Raw genomic sequence first — 17609 nt, 5'->3', positions numbered from 1 at the left:
AGACCTTCATTTCCAGTATCATTTTATGTTATACCAGAAATAATTTCAAATAATTCAAAATACTTAACATCTTTTTCTAGCTTTTAATTTAAATAATTTCTTTATGATTTTACAGGGTGTACCAGGGGTACTTTACCGGGTGTACCAGCTGGCTCAGATGGTAACAAATCCACTTGCAATGCAGGAGATCTGGGGTCAATCTCTAGTCTGGGAAGATCCCCTGGAGAAGGGAATGGCAACCCACTCTAGTACTCTTGCCTGGAGAATCCCATAGACAGAGGAGCCTGATGGGCTACAGTCCATGGGGTCGCAAAGAGCTAGAAATGATTGAGTGACTAACAGTTTCACTTTCACCAGAATTTTACTGAGAAACCTTATTTAATTATATTTTTTAATTTATGTAAATATTCTTATATTGTTACAGCATGAAATTTACACCAAATTTTGCTGTGGGACCCATTCTCTAGAGTGAAATGTATCTTGGAAAGAGAAAGAATAGGAAAGATTGATTTTGAATTCAGTGCCAATAAGTTGAGTTGCTATTGTCCTAAATCATAGCTCACTCTGTCTGAGGCGTGAAGTCTACTGCAGAGTCTCCAGAAGTTGACGGTACTAGAAATAATTTTTCCCATTTTTAATTTCAGTAATTTGGTCTTAAATAATGTATTTTCATCCTTTCTAAAGCCACTGGGTAGTTACCTTCATATACCTTGGTACTGTGAATGTTCAATGAAATAATTTTATTGAGAGTTTTTTTTCAATAAAATATATGGCAAAACTAAAAGGAGCAAGGGGATACAGTGGAAATTTTGATTCCATCATGGAAAGAGTGACTTTATTGCCTGCATATTTGAAAGTACATTCTATATACCCTTTGGAAAAGGAAAGATATTAGTTCTTGGCAATTTCCATTTCTTTTTTTATATATCTCTTCTGTTTTATTTCTAAAATGTCTACTTGATGTAATCAAGGGGAATATTTTGTCTCAAACTTTTGTGAAAAATGGATTATTTAAACTACTAGTAAAGTTAAAAAAATAAACTACTAGTATTAAATTTTTAGTTCACTGCCTATGGAGAACTACAGATACCATTCTCTCCATTTTTTTCTAGGTTTAATAGGTGAAAGAAAATACATAATTCTTTATTTTAATGTTACCTGGCTAAAACCTTGGGAAATAAATCAAGTGCTGAAATATATTAAATTCCAGGCAATTGTGAGCTTTCATGGAACAGTTAGAAGTGTATGGGTATAAGAGGCTGAGTGATTTGATTTCAACTATGTATGAGCTCAGTTTTTCCAGCTTGGAAATTGGAGATACTATTATATACCTAATTCATGACATTACTTTTTGAGAATTAAAAAGGATAATCTGTATGAAAGTATAGGTTTTGTGTGCCTAGAGCATGGAGGCACTCACAATGCTAATTTGTTCCTTCCCCACCTACCACGTGTTTCAGAAAACAAAAGTCAGGACTGCTTATGTGTGAAGCACTGTATCTGGCTCTGTGGCAGTAAAATGATGAATATCCTGGTTCTGTAGGTGTAAATTATAAGTATTCTAAATATAATTAATCACTATTGCCCTTCTGAAGCTGTAACACCCACAGTGTGGTAAGTAGGGCAGGCATGTTGTACTCTGCAGCACATAAGTAAACTCTTTCCAAATGGTGAACACAGTTGTTATCTCAGGAACTGTATCAGGGGAACTGCTGGATTTGAGGGGACTTGGAAGAAACGGGGACTATATTAGAGGGAAAGTAATCAAGCGGTCAAATATTGGACTTTCTAAATCTCCAAATAATGGCTTTATTTTTCCTATTATGAATTCCCTAATATGATCGTCACAAGCCACATGTGGCTATTTAAGTATCAATTGATTAAAGAGAAATAAAATTTAGAAATTAGTCTCGGTCACAATCACCACAGCTCAAGTGCTCAATGACCGCATGCCACTGTTAATTACTAGTGATTATTACAATGGGTGGCACAGATATAGATCATTTCTACCAATATTATCACAGAAAGTTTTACTGGAAAAGTATTTCAAAGATGAAATTCACATTTAAGGGAATGATACAAATAAATTGTTTGCCCATCTTTTCCTGAGTTTTTATACCTATAGTAGAATAAAATCAAATGTTTGTAAGAAAATATGAGAGAAGGAAGTCATAGGCAATTCGATATATTTTTCCTTGCAGTGATGGCAGTGATAATAACCTTTATTGAACACTTATCCCTCACTTGAATTATATTATTTAATTTGCACTCACACACACATAGTCAGTGAGATGCACTTTTCCCTCCTATACATGTTGACTAGAGGAGACTGAGAAACAGAAACATTAAGTAATCTGTCAAAAACTATTGTAGCAAGAAAGTGACACAACTGGGTTTGAACTCAGGTAATTGGACTCCCAACCCCTAGCAGGTGATTCACTTAAGAGGTAAAACCAATACAACATTGTAAAATAATTAGCCTCCAATTAAAATAAATAAATTTATACTAAAAAAGAAAGAGGTAGTGGATTGAATCAAAAGACTTTAGAAGGGAATTTAATCAGAAAATATTGGTAAAACGTAAAAGTCACTCAAAATCTTACTACATATTTTGGAATTATGTAAGATGTAAATGATCCTCTCTGCGTCAATCACCTTCCTCAAAGGTAATAACTATTAATTTGATGGATATCTGACTTGAATTTTCCATAAATTAATGTTATATAAATAAATACAATGTTCATATTTATAATCCAACATATTTATATGCAATTTAACAACATATATGGCCATCTATACCATGTATGTGTATGTATACACACACATCATAAAATGAAATTGTAGTGAACGTATGTGTTTGTTTATTATCTGCCTAAGAGTATGTACTGAAAGTCTTATGGTTCACACATATACATTTATCTTATTTTTAAAAAATTATTGCACAGAGTTCCATTGTATTTGTATATTATATACTATTCAACCATCGCTTTCTTGACACACTCTTATGTCTATTTTTTCTATTCAATCAGCATTGCAACAAATATACTTGCTCATATATTTTAAAGCACTATTGTATTTGCAAGATATAGTACAAATATAAAATACTATTATATTTGCAAGATATAGTCTTAGGAGTAAATTGCTAGATTTAAGGATGTATGTATTTTAGTTTTAATAAATATAGACTAATTGATGTTCATGAATATTTTATAAAGGTGATATTATACTATGCTATTTTTTTATTGCTTTTACAATTCATATAGGAAAACATTCCTTTGAAAGCCACTACTTAGCCAAATTGGTTAAGGAGTATTATTATATGTGGGCTTCCCAGGTAGCTTAGTGGTAAAGAATCTGCCTGCAAGTGTAGGAGATACAGGAGAGATGGGTTCAATCCTTGGGTTGAGAAGTCATTTCCTGAAGTAGGCTCCAGTGTTCTTGCCTGGAAAATCCCATGGACAGAGGAGCCTGGAGGGCTACAGTCCATGGGGTTGCAAAGAGTCAGACACAACTGAGCAATTGAGCATGCATGCACATTGTTATATGTATCTATATAAATATATGTATATTCATGCAAAAATTTTTTTATGTCTAAGCCTAAAACAAACTTAGCAACAAAGAGATGGATCTTGGATATGAGATAGACACACTCTTTGAGTGACTTAGTAACTGAATATATTGGTTATGTAACTATAAAATCATTGGACAGGAAAAATCTAGTAATAGTTTGATATTTGCAGGCTTCACCAATACACAAAGACCACATTTCATTTTTTATAACCATCCTTGTAAATGACCTCAACAGTCAACAGTTTGTTTATATTTTCTTGTTCACAGAGAATAGAAGGAATAATCCTATATACGAATTTAAATCATAAAATGCGTCTCCCTTGATCTCTTTTGCTTTCAGAGGCAAAGCTCTGTCTAGCCCAAATCATCAAATACTTGGCTCAGGCATTCACATCATGTGGAATCAAACTCTGACTTCATGGAATGCCACGAAAACTAGTTATATTCTATTAAAGGAACAAAAAATACCTCATGCAATTCTTTATAACATTTGGTATGGAAAGGGAGCTTTCTAGGGCTAAAATTTTTGGGGTTAATAATAGAAAAATCTGTCCAGGTTCGCACGCTCCCTTATCTTAAGCATTTTCTTATCTTGGAAGAGAAATGATGCAGAATGTAAATATGTTTCAAGTTCAGATAGCAGAAATCCAACCAGAATTATTTTTGTATTACATAATAGAGCAATGATCTGTGATTTAAAAGGAAATAGTCTGAAAGAATGAAGGTAGAATGTTATTGTTGAAAGATAAAAATTTTTAATATTTCCTTTTCTTGGCATTGGTGATAAGAGTCTTCTGGATGTTAGATAATTCTTTTGCTCTCTTTTGGCTTTATCATTCTTGTGTAATTCTTATTGTGTGTCTGTGTATGCAAATAAGAATGGAGCTGTGTATGTTACATTTTATCTATGTTCATATTCATATTTGTGTTTCTTCTTTCACAAATGAGAAATACATTTATACATATTTTATGAGAAATACTGACAGAATACACAGATGAAAGAGAAGGCCCCTACCCTCCCCATAAAAACAGTAGAAGAGAAAGAGAGTGGCAGTCTGAGCCAGGGAAAGGGTTTATGTACATTTACTTCTAGATATTAAAAAGGCAAGTTTATGTTTACAGGCATAGGTTTTCATACTCTCTTGATTACCAACTAAGTTTCATTTGTGTTTCATATCCTTTCCTATAGCTATTCACAAATCTATTTGCTGCTGTGAGGTCATACCAAAGCATTTTATTGAAAACATAAATGTGTCACTGTGATGACTGCCAGATATTCCACCAGAGTGAGATTTCTTTGTTTTTCAGAATCTACCCTTGAAGAAGATTCCATGCAAAGCCAGTGCACCCTCAGGCTCCTTTTTTGCCAGAGACAATACAGCAAATTTCTTATCCTGGTGCCGAGATTTAGGAGTAGATGAAACATGTCTGTTTGAATCGGAAGGTTTGGGTATGTATATTTCCTTTAGAATTTTAGTTGATATGATATTAAAATTATTGTTTGTCAGCATAACTCTCAAAATTAACTTCTTTGTGTGATTCTTTTCAGTTTTTTAACTTTAAAAAATGTAGTTTGTTGTAAACTTGTAGAGTTTTTGTAAACTTGTAGAGTTTTTGTAAACTTGCAGAGTTTTTGTAAACTTGTGTTTTTGAAGGTAGAAAATTTCACCCTCTTACTCTTGATCACCTTGTGCATAAAATAACAGGAACATAAGTAGCAGAATTCTTTCCTGGCTAAAAATAAGCATATACAATGTAAAATGGGGGATTCTTGGAAAAAATAGGGTTAAATTTTACCACCAGGCTCTTACCTGGAATAGAAGAATAGCTACATGTATTCCAGCCATCCATCATGAGCACTTTTGTCTTTTCACCTCTAAAAAATTATGAAAACACTATTGCGTATAAGCACTTTGTTGAAACATAATTTAGGTAAGCTTATTTTTAGTTAGTGAAGTTTGTTTTTTGCTAGTTAAAAATTAGGCAAACAAGCAAGAGATTAGGGCAAATTGAAAATGACGGAATAAAAAGACAGGTGGGGTCTCAAAGAGTCAGGCTCAAAGAGTCTTACCATATACCTTAGTGCTTAGGCTTACCCAGATAATTCTGGGGTTTTTGTTTTGTTTTATGATTGAATTTTGGCAAATGCACTTCCAGACCACAGAGCCTGGTTTTGTATTTCCCTGGGAGAAAACATACATTGGACCATTTAGGGTTTGACATTACTTGGTACCCTTAAATGTTCAAATCTTTTATATAAGATCTACCCCAGTGGTACTCTAAAATAGAAAATATTGGAATTAAAGACCAGTTTTAGTAAAGTGGAACTAAGTAAAGAAAGGAGACATTTAGAGGGTGGGGGAAATGCTTTGGTTCTTTTGCCTGAGGCTTTAAAAATCAATTTGCAAAACCACGTAATACCAAATATTAACATCAAAGTAAGCTGAGCATCCTTCAGAGAGAACAAATATACAAATTACTTTCCTAGCATTGAGAATATTATTTGCCTTGAAGCCTCACAAAACAGAATTCCTTCCCCTGCTGGACCTAGGAAACTGATGCTATGGCAGCTAAAGTCTTACTCATTTTATGTGCTTAAGGAAATTTGTATTTGTATAAAGAGGAGTTAATGTGGTATGGAAAAGACTGTCATCAAATATCTGAGAAGTCTCTCAACAGAGAAGAGAATAACATGAACTTAGACTAGGAGAACATTTTATACCTGAAAGAAAAAATAAACCAGAATAATTGCACAGTAGCGTACTCTATACGACAGTGTGCCAAGTGAATGCCCGTTGTATGAATGGACTTTGAATGTTCTTACCATTTCCTCACATCAAAGTAAAAAAAAAAAAGCAAAAAATTTGGTGGAAGATGTATATGGATATAGTTCTTTTTCAGGGCTTTGGTAATTTTACAACTTTCAGGTTTATAGGTTTATATGAGTGGAAGATTATAGGAAGGGAGTGAGGCAAAATTATTTGTGGGAAAAACCCATGAAAGAGCTATTAAATGTCTGTGGGTATACATACACACACATACACATAAATTTTTAAAAAATCAATTTGTTTTGTATATTTAAAATACACTTAGTATTTTAAAAAATGGAAACACTGATGCTGGGAGGGATTGGGGGCAGGAGGAGAAGGGGACGACAGAGGATGAGATGGCTGGATGGCATCACCAACTCGATGGATGTTGAGTGAACTCCGGGAGATGGTGATGGACAGGGAGGCCTGGCGTGCGGCGATTCATGGGGTCGCAAAGAGTCGGACACGACTGAGCGACTGAACTGAACTGAAGTGTAAAAGAAGTACACTTTTCAGGTGTGCACAAATAGCATCATGATTTAAAATCCTGGAGTCCTCCTACATTGCCACATGGGGAAACTGATTTATTGTTTGTTCCCTTGTTCATTGCACAGATTTCCATTCAAGAAAGAATTTTTCAGTGACTTCTGTAGGCCAAATGGACTGCTAGAAACTATGAATATAAGTATGGTCTTGTCTTAATTTTCTTACTATCCATAAGTATTTTTTGTTACTTGAACTAGTAAAACTTTCAGCTGGACTCCAAGAAGCTTGGATGACTTTTTAAAACCCCATTTGGGTAATAAATAGTACATTTTATCTTGAAACAATAAAGCATAATTCAGTTTATATGATAATGGTCCTCGTACATAAATACACACTGTGTAGCATATAAAATTATGTCAAGAAGGGTTTTTAAATGGTCAAGTTCTTCACCCTATTTGACTTTATAAAACAGAAAACCCATGGTAATTTACATGCAATAACTGTTAAGTATTTTGTTAAAATATCTTTGATTCTGCTTATCTTCTATAGTATAGCTTTGCTTATACCTTGCAATTAAAATGTATTTATATAGCCAAGAAAGTTTAATAAAACCAACTTTTCAAGGCTATAACATTTTAAAATAATTTTGAATCCTCTCAGTACCAAACTAGATCAGATAATTCGGCTTTCTAGTTTGTTTCTTAATGAAAAGGTAAATTTGAAATTTCTGCTGCTTAGAATAGGACATGAGGTGATGTATAATAGGTCCTGTGGAGATGGAAGAAAGGAGCCGATACGATAGTATTGACTTTAGGATTATTCAGAGAAAGGAAACAGCTGTGTCCATAGATGTTCATGATAATCACAAGGAAGGACAATGAGAAATTCTATTTCCCCAAGTAGAACCCATTCTCCTTGGATTTTTCTTATTATTCACTGTGGGTGAGGAAGTGATTGAGCCACGGCTGATGGCCTTGGAAGCTGCGTTTGCAGAACTGACTTTCTTGCAACAGCAACACTGTGTACTTTGCTGGATGTCTTTTCACACTTCACTTTTGAAAGGGAATTTAGGACAAGGGTTTCTTCTTTTTTCCCTACCTCAAGATTTCATTTCAGTAGCACCCAAGATGAAGAGTAGCCTTTGTGTCCTAGTGTTTTGAACAGCAAATAAAATGAAAAGATGCCCTGATTAAGGGGAAAAAATCTGTTTGAATGAATGATAAAGTAGATCACTGTACTGAGTGTGTACCAAGAGGCTTCTGTCTTTAGCTGTTCAAAGGTCTTTGCCTGCATAAAGCTTTCTTATCTTTGTGGCAACTGATACGTTACCCTCTGTGGCAGTGCTTTTTTTTTTTTTTTGGTATGATTATTTGTGAGAGGATCTTAATTCACGACTCACTCTGTCTGTTCTCTTTCCATGACAGCTAATGACAAGAAATCTCAGTGGGTGGGGAAAAATGCCAGGGATGAACTGGGGAGTATAGACAGCATCTGATTCCATATGCTTCTCATGCTTTTTGTTTTGATTCTTGGCAGATAACTCTCTAAGCCACATGCTGCAATCACATACAGAGAATAACCTGCCGTTTATCTTCTAAGACATTCTTGAGAGAGAACTTTTCCTCTGTCAAATGTCAGTTCTTAGATTATGAGTTAACTAATATCCCAGAATAGTATTTCAGAAATGAGTCAATAGCAAAGTGGATACATGTCATTAAAAAACTTTTTCATAAAGACTTATAAAAGCCCAAAAGAGAGATTAAAATGTTTGATACCTTAGTGATAAGTCAATGCAAATAAAAATTATGAAAAATTAGTGACGATTAAGAATTGTATATTTAATGTTGAGTATAGAGGAAAGTCAACACTAAATATTCAATTCTTAATCCTTGCTAATTTTTCATAGATTGAATTTGCATTTGGCATATTACTAAAGTATCAAACATAGAGGAAAGTGGGATCTTCTATATATTGCTGAAAAATAATTGGAGATTTTTTGCCCCTTTTTGTCTTCTTGGGCAATTTGACATTATGTATTAAAGACTTCAGAAGTGCTCATGTTCTTTTATCAAGTTGTTCTACTTCTGAAAGTTTATTTGAGGGAAGTAGAAATAGGTAATACAATGTCTATTGAAACATATTTTTATGAGTTAAAAAAATGAATGAAATGAAGATATTTGGTGGTAGCTTAAACAAACTGTAGTCATTCATAGATACCAAGAAAAATAACATTCATGATCTTTTGAGACTAATATGGGAAAATTATGATATAATATGAAATGAGGTCTCAGCATTTACATCTAATAAATAATAAAATGCTATATTCAGAATTTGAAAGTAAGACAAACAGTAATTGAATTGTAAGTAATATTTTCTTCTTCAATTCTCTATTAACACACTTTAGGCCATAAACAGGTATGGCATGTAGTCTGAAACATAAACAATTTTACTCATATTAAGATAATTATAATCTTAATTGCAATCAAATTGCATAGAGAATTATTTACTGACATCATTGAATTTTCTACATCAGTGTATTATAAGGGCTGTTGTATATTAGGACCAGAAATATATGACTTATTCTCAATTAAAAAAATTGTTATGGGTTCTAAAATCGATGCCCTTATATGATTTTTTCTAAGATATTTTCAGTAGAAACTATTTCATTACATTAATGATATTCTTGCATGGAGGATTTGTTATTTGTAATTTACTTTAGCCCATTGATTAGAAATTGCTCAGTTAGCTTAATTTTTCACCCAGAGCTGTTTATTCTTCTTTACTTGATGTACATTTTGGTTGAGCTGGAAAGTTGAGAAAAATAAAAGGATGGGGGAGGGAATATTTGAAAAATGTGCAAATTCTGCTTGTTGTAATTGTGTCAATATCACTATGTTATTGGATAATTATAGGATTTGGAGGCCAGTGACTATGCTTCATCTATTTCTCTGAGAAAGAATCTACTCAGCAAGAAAAGGGTTTGCTATCTGCTGTGCTAGCATGCAAATGTGTGTGATTTGTTTTTCATTTTTATCTTCTGTATTGATGTTTGCTGTGTGGCACTGTCTTTTTTCGATGCATGACTCTGAAGAATAGTTTTATACAATTCTTTGTTCTATTGAACACTGGTCAAGCACAGAACTACCTACAGTAGCGGGTTTGATCCCACTACACAAAAGTGAAAAGGATTGTGTGCGAATTTTTAAACAAACATTTTCCATTTTGCACCTACTGCATCAGAAAAAGAATTTATGCCTGCCTGCCAGTGTTTGATAAATCATCCCATGTGGTTGTTGTTGCTGTTGTCTGTATTAAGGACTGAAAGAATATTTCTATAGAAAGAAACCTACTTTTATTAATATTAATGTAGGATAACAATTTCAGGATACCAGATCAACTCTGAGTTATTTATATTCACATTGTTTCTTCGCAGGAACAATTTATTTTAGACTTTGGGTTTTGTAACACCTATCCTTATAAAGTACTTTATCAGCATCTCAATTCTGAATTTGAGCTCAGAAACTTTTTCCAAATTTAGCCATTTGCCCTATGTCAGCACAAATGTAGTATGGTATCTGAGTGAGAAAACTAAATATCTCCCAGGAGAAATAGGTATATCAAGGATTTGATGGAGTCAGGGTTGAATCAGGAAAGTGACAACCTTCTAGCTTTCCCAGAATCAAATTTTCACTGTGCAATATTCAATAATAATAGCTATATGTTCAGTAATGATAATCAAGCAGTGCATATGTGCTACCATCTCTAATCTCCCAACCACCACTAATTTTATAAATGGAAATGCTAGTTTAGGACCAAAAGAATTAAATAACTTGTCCAGTATTATACTGCTTCTCAGTGACACAGCTAGGATTTAAATTCAGCATCATTTTCCTCTGAAGATCATGTCCCTCCTGTAAAGTTATGTTTTATATGAGATAATTTCAGAAGTTCATATGATGATTTAAAGTAAAAGGAAAAATAAAGTATAAAAGCAAAATGAGAAGAGACTCTTACTTGCTGCTCTGAGTGATAGTGCCTTAACCTATTAATTTCACATCAAGTCTGGATGTTGAGACAGAAAGGGGCACTCCTTGCTCTAGTACATTTTTTTGACTTGGTGGCAAAGGCAATTAACTACATTTTATTCCATACATCTTCCATTACTGATGAGATCATGAATGAATTCTCCCTTTTATATGAATTATATGGATGCTGTATCCTGTTTTCACTGTGAACAGTGATTCTGAGAAATCTGGATGCATACACACTCAGCATTCATGAGTTTGTGGAGTTTATGCTTTGTTGCCTTTTCTTCTCTTTAGCCTCTCTCAGATCTGTTTTTAAGGCACTTAGGTTGCTAACTGCTTCCTACGTTTAAATGCAAAGATCTCTGTGGGTGAGTTACAGGGTGTGACATGACTTAAGAGGGGCAGCCCTTCACTTTCTTGGCAGGCATCTATTCTACCTTATAGATCCTGGCAGATGATAAATGTCATAATACCCATAAAGGGCTAATACAGTGCACAGATTATTTTTCGTCCATTCATCATCCTCATCATCACTGTCATCACTGTTATCCTAAACATTTCTAGAGCATGTTCCATGTATCAAATCACATTTAAATATTTTTAACCAGAATATAGAATTATAACTGACATATATGGTAATAATCATAAAATTGATTACTGTAATGATTCTCAAACTTTAATGTATATATTCATCACCTAGAGAGCCTGTTTAAATTTAAATTTTCCTCAATAAGTCAGGGATGGGACCCAATAATTTGCATTTTTATCAAGCTCCCAGCTGATGCCAATGCTACTGGTCTGCAGATCATCACTGAAGTACAAAGGTGTAAAATTTGTTGAGTACTTGCCATATACCAAATGCGCTTACCCATAAAATTACCTCATAAGAAAGAGTAAGTAGAAGTAAAGTTTTAGAGATGAGATTCTGTAGCCTGGATTAGAACCCAGTTCTTCTGATGTCTAGTTTACTGTGTCTTCTACTATGTCACTCTTTCTGAGAACCTGTTTTCTTCTCTAGGACAGTGGGAAGCTATTAATTTATGATATTTTCACAATTTAATATTTACTCAAAAAGATAATCTTTTCAAATTTCATCTTAAACATAAATCTGAAATATAGATTTCCTTCAAAACCAGCATGAATATTATTGCTTCTAATATATATTAAGCCAAATAGATAATGGTATTTTCATTTTTTGTCCATCTGTTAAAACTAAATCTCTATATAGCTAAACTATACATTCATGGTTTAATGCATTTTATCCTTGCAGATTCTGTGACATTGAAACTCTACCCCTTGCTTTAGCGGAAGGTCTCATTTTCTATTCCTGGAGCCAGCAGCATTCCATTTGACATTTGATGCCCATGAGATTTTTATAGAATCTAGGTTATAAGATTGAGTCTCTTGCCACATATTTTTGAATAGAGATTTATGTTACTTTCCCCAGAGGGGTTCTGCCTTATACATTTTTTCAAAATGGTTTTGATTATTTTAAAAGAAGCCTCCAGTGATAAAACCTTTTGCGTAAAAATCACCAGTGACTTTTATTTGTTTTAAAGAGAATTTGTTCAGAGGAGAGAAGGCAATAGTGATCCTCTCTTCTCCTCATGAATGCATGGGTGCGTGCTAAGTCGCTTCAGTCATGTCCAGCTCTTTGTGACCTCATGGACTGTAGCCCTCCAGGCTCCTCTATCCATGTGATTTTCCAGTCAAGAATAGTGGAGTGGGTTCCCTCTAGAGTCGGTTTCCAGGGGAATTTTCCCAACCCAGGGATCGAACTCAAGTCTCCTGCTGCTACTGCATCGCAGGCAGATTCTTTACTGCTGAGCCACCAGGGAAGAACCCTTCTATTCAGAGCTCAAAGCAAAAGGCTATATTATTGATGTGGCAATAGAATGAAAATAATATTTCTTACCATAAGCCTCAGTATAACTAGAAATTTGCTTATATTTTTGAAAAGACAAATCAATAAACTATCAAAAATGAGTAGTACATGTGACAACATAAAGTCTGTAGTTCAAATGCAATATACTAAAAGTTTTCTTTCTAATCATCCAGATAAAGACATGCATCCATATATATATAATATATATAATCAGCTTAGGTAATTTATTGAAAATGGGCTTATCTAAATTATTTTATTCCCAGAAATGGGGGAAAATTGGTGGTAAGATGTTTAGTGTTTCATAAAATGACATGTTCTAATATAATTGTTACTTAAATTTTATACCTAGCAAAAATCCATAATAATAATAGGATATATACTTTATGTCTGTCTATATATGCCAGCCAAGGTGACCTACTTAAACTTAGATTTGATTAAACAGAATTAGCTATTTATGATAAAACATGACAAAATATTCAAAATATACTCATTATAATATCTTTAAAATTATACAGCTTAAATTATCAAAAGTAGGTTTTTTTTGTTTTTTTTTTTTAATTCTTAGGTTTCTTCTACTGCTCAGTAAGCTGCCTTTCAGATGATAGGTGCACAGAAAAAAATGCTTATAGGAAAAAATGTTATTAGCTATTAACATTAATATTAACTAAGCCAAATAAAGATAATCTTTAAGCTAATAATATACAACAAAAAGTAATAATAATGAAGAAGGAAAACTAACTTTGGGAAGTCTTTCCTATCTGCCAAGCACTGGCTAAGAATAACAATGAATAATATTTTGTTTAACTCACACAAGAATATTGCAAGATACACACCATTATTTTCCCTCAGAAAACTGACATTTTATGATCTCCCCAAATTAGGAACTAGTAAATTTTAGAGCTCACACGCAGAACCAGATTTCTGTGGCTCGAATCCCATGGCCACTATACTCTTTCCATCTGTTAATTTTAGTTTAGAGTGCAAAAACCAAACACAATCACTTCTTCAGTAGGACAGGAGACCTGGGTTCGATCCCTGGGTTGGCAAGATCCCCTGGAGAAGGGAATGGCAACCCACTCGAATATTCTTGCCTGGAGAATCCCATGGACAGGGGAGCCTGGCAGGCTACACTCCATAGAGTTGCAAAGAATCTGACATGACTGAAGTGCCTTAGCACGGCACATTGCACAGATAATACTTAAAGACTCTTGAATTTAATTTTATAGAATAAGAAAAGAGTGTTTGCTTTTACAATTGAATCACATTAACATAATGTAAATTCTTGCATTTTCTAAAAATGCTAGGTAAGATTTTAGCCTTTATTCAGCTGAACTGTCACAACCACTATTATAACCACATGATACGGCCATGATCCATGATGGTTATCATCCTTGATATTTTGGGACATAGTGTTTACTGAGTAACTAATTACTCTGTTCTTGTTATTGTGCTAGGTTATCCCCTCTGCAGATTTAACTCATTCACTGCTTACTATTTATCAAACATGATATTAATATTTGTGGCCATTATGAGCCTGGCATGATAAGACAATATTATGGGTATGAAGCAGCTGCTTTATTAAAGATAACATTTCCAAGAAAACTGGGAAGTAAAACATCTATTGTCATTTTCCTAAGATATGGTGCTGAGTGAGACATTTGTTCCAAGTTTTATAAGCTGGTTATATTAAGGATATAAAAAGGAGAATCATGCAGTTACTTTTCAGTTTTCCAAACTGATTTTCTAATGAGTCCGTGGTAGAACTGATATTTGAGTGTTGGCATGCAAAAGCTGTTTTAAAGGGATAGCTGGATATGCAATAGCAATGCATGCTGCATACCACATTGTTATATTACCCACATGATTTTTTTCTTCAGAATTAATTTTATTTTCCATAGACTATATCTCTGTTTATTTCCAATGCTTATAGAGTCCTCCAAATAAGCACAGTAATTTGGTTAAAGAATCATGATAGTTGGGTCAGGTGTTGCTTTATGTGATTGGTATTGACTGCTCATGGGCACAGTTTGGTCCATTCACTAATAATTTTCATATTTTGTCACTGTTTCCATCGCAAAATGCATGAGATTATATCCAAGTCTCCTGAAGCTTTAACTACTTGCTTCACACAGTTCTCACTGAAGATGGGCATGTTAGCAGGGCCTTAAACATCTTCTTCTCCTCCACTTTCATGTACTCCCTTTTCTTATTTGTTATTTTGTACCACTGACAGGGTGGCGGTGGCGGTGGTTTAATCACTGTCGCGTACGACTCTTGCGACCCCATGGACTGTAGCCTGCCGGGGTCCTCTGTTAATGGGATTCTCCAGGCAAGAATACTGGAGTGGGTTGTCATTTCCTTCTCCAGGGAATCTTCCTGACCCAGGAATCGAACTCAAGTCTTCTGCATTGCAGGCAGATTCTTTACCAACTGAGCTACAAGGGAAGCCCACTGACAGGATAAAAAGTCCAAATCAGAAGAAACTGATGAGCTAGACAGGAAGACTGATTTTCATTTATTTGTTTTTGTTTTGTGATGTTTGTTATTGTTCTCTGTTTGAAATTGATTTCCATGTGGTATTATAGTCCATATGTTTCATTGCACTGAAGTTGATTTAGTATATCAAAAGTTGTATCATTCAGCCAGAGTCATCTAATGGTGTACTTGAAATTAGAGGTACTAAATATCTTTTTTAAAAGCCCCTTTAGTTAGAAGTAATATTAGACTTCCCCAACCTGGGTTTTATGACAATTCACCAAGTGTTAGCTGAAGCTCAAATTTATATTATCAAGAATGGAATTATTCTGTAATTCAGATCTCCCATAATCAGTTCTTTTTAATGAGTATTGCCGATGATATTAGAACTTATTTTAAAAGCTTTAAAGATTACATTTTATAGCAAGATAATAATTTTTGCTTGTTTAAAGCCCAGTAAAATCATATACTTTCACAATCTAAGTAAATGTATTTTTCTATTCACCACACAGCCCCAACAAATTCCATTCTGGGGTCAGTGGCAAATATTGCCATTGCCATAGCCTGTGGAGAGAAGAAATTAGATATTTAAGTTGGGGGCGGGGATAGAAATAATGCTGGGAAATTAAATTAATATAAAATTGTGTATTTAAGAATTGAAGCAGGGCTTCCCTGGTGGCTCAGTGGTGAAGAAGCCACCTGCCAATGCAGGAGACATGGGTTTGATCCCTGATCTGGGAAGATCCCACGTGCTGTGAAGCAACTAAGCCTGTGTGCCAAAGCTATTGAGCCTGTGCTCTAGATCTCAGGAGCCACAACTACTGGGTCCAAAGGCCACAGCTACTGAAGTCTGTGCACTTGCTTAAAGCCCATGCTTTGCAACAAGAGCAGCCACTGCAATGAGAAGCCCACGCACAGCAACTGAAGAGTAGCCGCCACTTGCCACAGCTAGAGGAAAGCCTGCCCAGCAATGAAGACCCAGCACTGCCAAAAATAAATAAATAAATAAATAAAAGAATTGAAATAATATTGCTATTTATACTAAAGTTTATCAGTAAGCTACTATTTTCTTTTATCAGTATATTGGGACCCAATGGACTGTAGCCCATCAGGCTCTTCTGCCCGTGGAATTCTCCAGGCAGGAATACTGGAGTGGGTAGCCATTTCCTGCTCCAGGGATCTTCCCAACCCAGAGATTGAACCTGGTTCTCCTGCATTGCGGGCAGACTCTTTACCATCCAAGCCATCAGGGAAGGCTCCCCACAACCCACAAAAAGAGATAAAGCAATATTGCTATTTTTCTTAAAGTTTATCAATAAACTCTATTTTCTTTTATCAGGATATTGTGTCTATGTAAAGAGCATTCTCAATACAATCTTTCCCCCCTAATATCTGTTGTCTTTATTAGGTACTGTATATAATAACATTTAAAAATTTTTCTAGTCTTAGTTTAAAAAGAAAAAAAAAAGTATGAGCAGCACATACTCCTCTGGTAGCCTCAGCAAATGCAAGTATGACTTGTTAACATTACTGAATGTGTCCAGAGAAACTGGTAAAGTAAATTTATTAAGTAATCAGATTATATTAGAAAATAAATATTATTACAAAGAACCATCTTCTGATTTGCTCATTTTATGGCCAAAACTGACTGATGGTATATATTTGTACATATTTACAAAATTCAGTCAGTTGAAAGTGTTTCCTTTTAAAATATAATCAAAATAGGAGACGGTATCAAGATTCAGGGAGCTTACCTTACATTATTGTTTGGAGGATAACAAAAGGCTGTGATATGTAATTTTTAATCCTTATTCATTGCATTATTTCTGCTAAAATCACTGGTGAAGATAGAGTTAGGAGTTTTAAACAATCTTTGCTTCATAGTTTTCTGTTTGCTGTTTTAAGTATTCATCAAGTATTTATATCAAAATTGTAACTATATAAGTTTTCAATATTCACATACAAATATTGACTAATTGAAGAAAATATTTTCAGAGTGAGATTCCTGAGGCTCATGATTTTTGGTAGGGAAGCTGGGCAAAGAATTTTGAAAACTGCTTTAGGACTTCAGTAGATCTAAGTATACTATGGGACAGGATGGTTTCTGTGAATATCAGAATGAAGACTAGCTCCCTTACTGGGACCCTGAGGGGTGAGGGGGGTCAAGCATGTTCCCCATTGAGCTGCTGTTCAATCCCTTCTATTGTAAAAGTGTCCACCTTCGTCTTGTTTTTCAGTCCTCCACAAGCAACCCAGAGAAGTGTGTCTCTGTTTGCTAGAGCTTGGCCGGATTGCAGCCAGGTAGGTCAGACTACTGCTGCTATATAAGATGTGGATCATCTCCGTATCCAAGCA

General features: G+C 34.4%; 1 protein-coding gene across 1 annotated transcript in view; it reads left to right on the top strand.

The window, feature by feature from the left end:
* The window catches only part of GAS2 (growth arrest specific 2), a 137992-nt gene that overhangs the window by 37496 nt on the left and 82887 nt on the right, over nt 1-17609 (top strand). Inside the window, exons 4-5 of the mRNA XM_040255644.1 lie at nt 4879-5020; nt 17492-17555. Of these exons, the coding sequence (XP_040111578.1) occupies nt 4879-5020; nt 17492-17555 (206 nt within the window). The remainder of the gene's footprint in view (nt 1-4878; nt 5021-17491; nt 17556-17609) is intronic.

This window comes from Oryx dammah, unplaced genomic scaffold (genome assembly GCF_014754425.2).
Source record: "Oryx dammah isolate SB20612 unplaced genomic scaffold, SCBI_Odam_1.1 HiC_scaffold_15, whole genome shotgun sequence".
NCBI lineage: Eukaryota > Metazoa > Chordata > Mammalia > Artiodactyla > Bovidae > Oryx > Oryx dammah.
The sequence above is the reverse complement of the archived record's forward strand: the minus strand, read 5'-3'. Positions and strand labels throughout refer to the sequence as shown.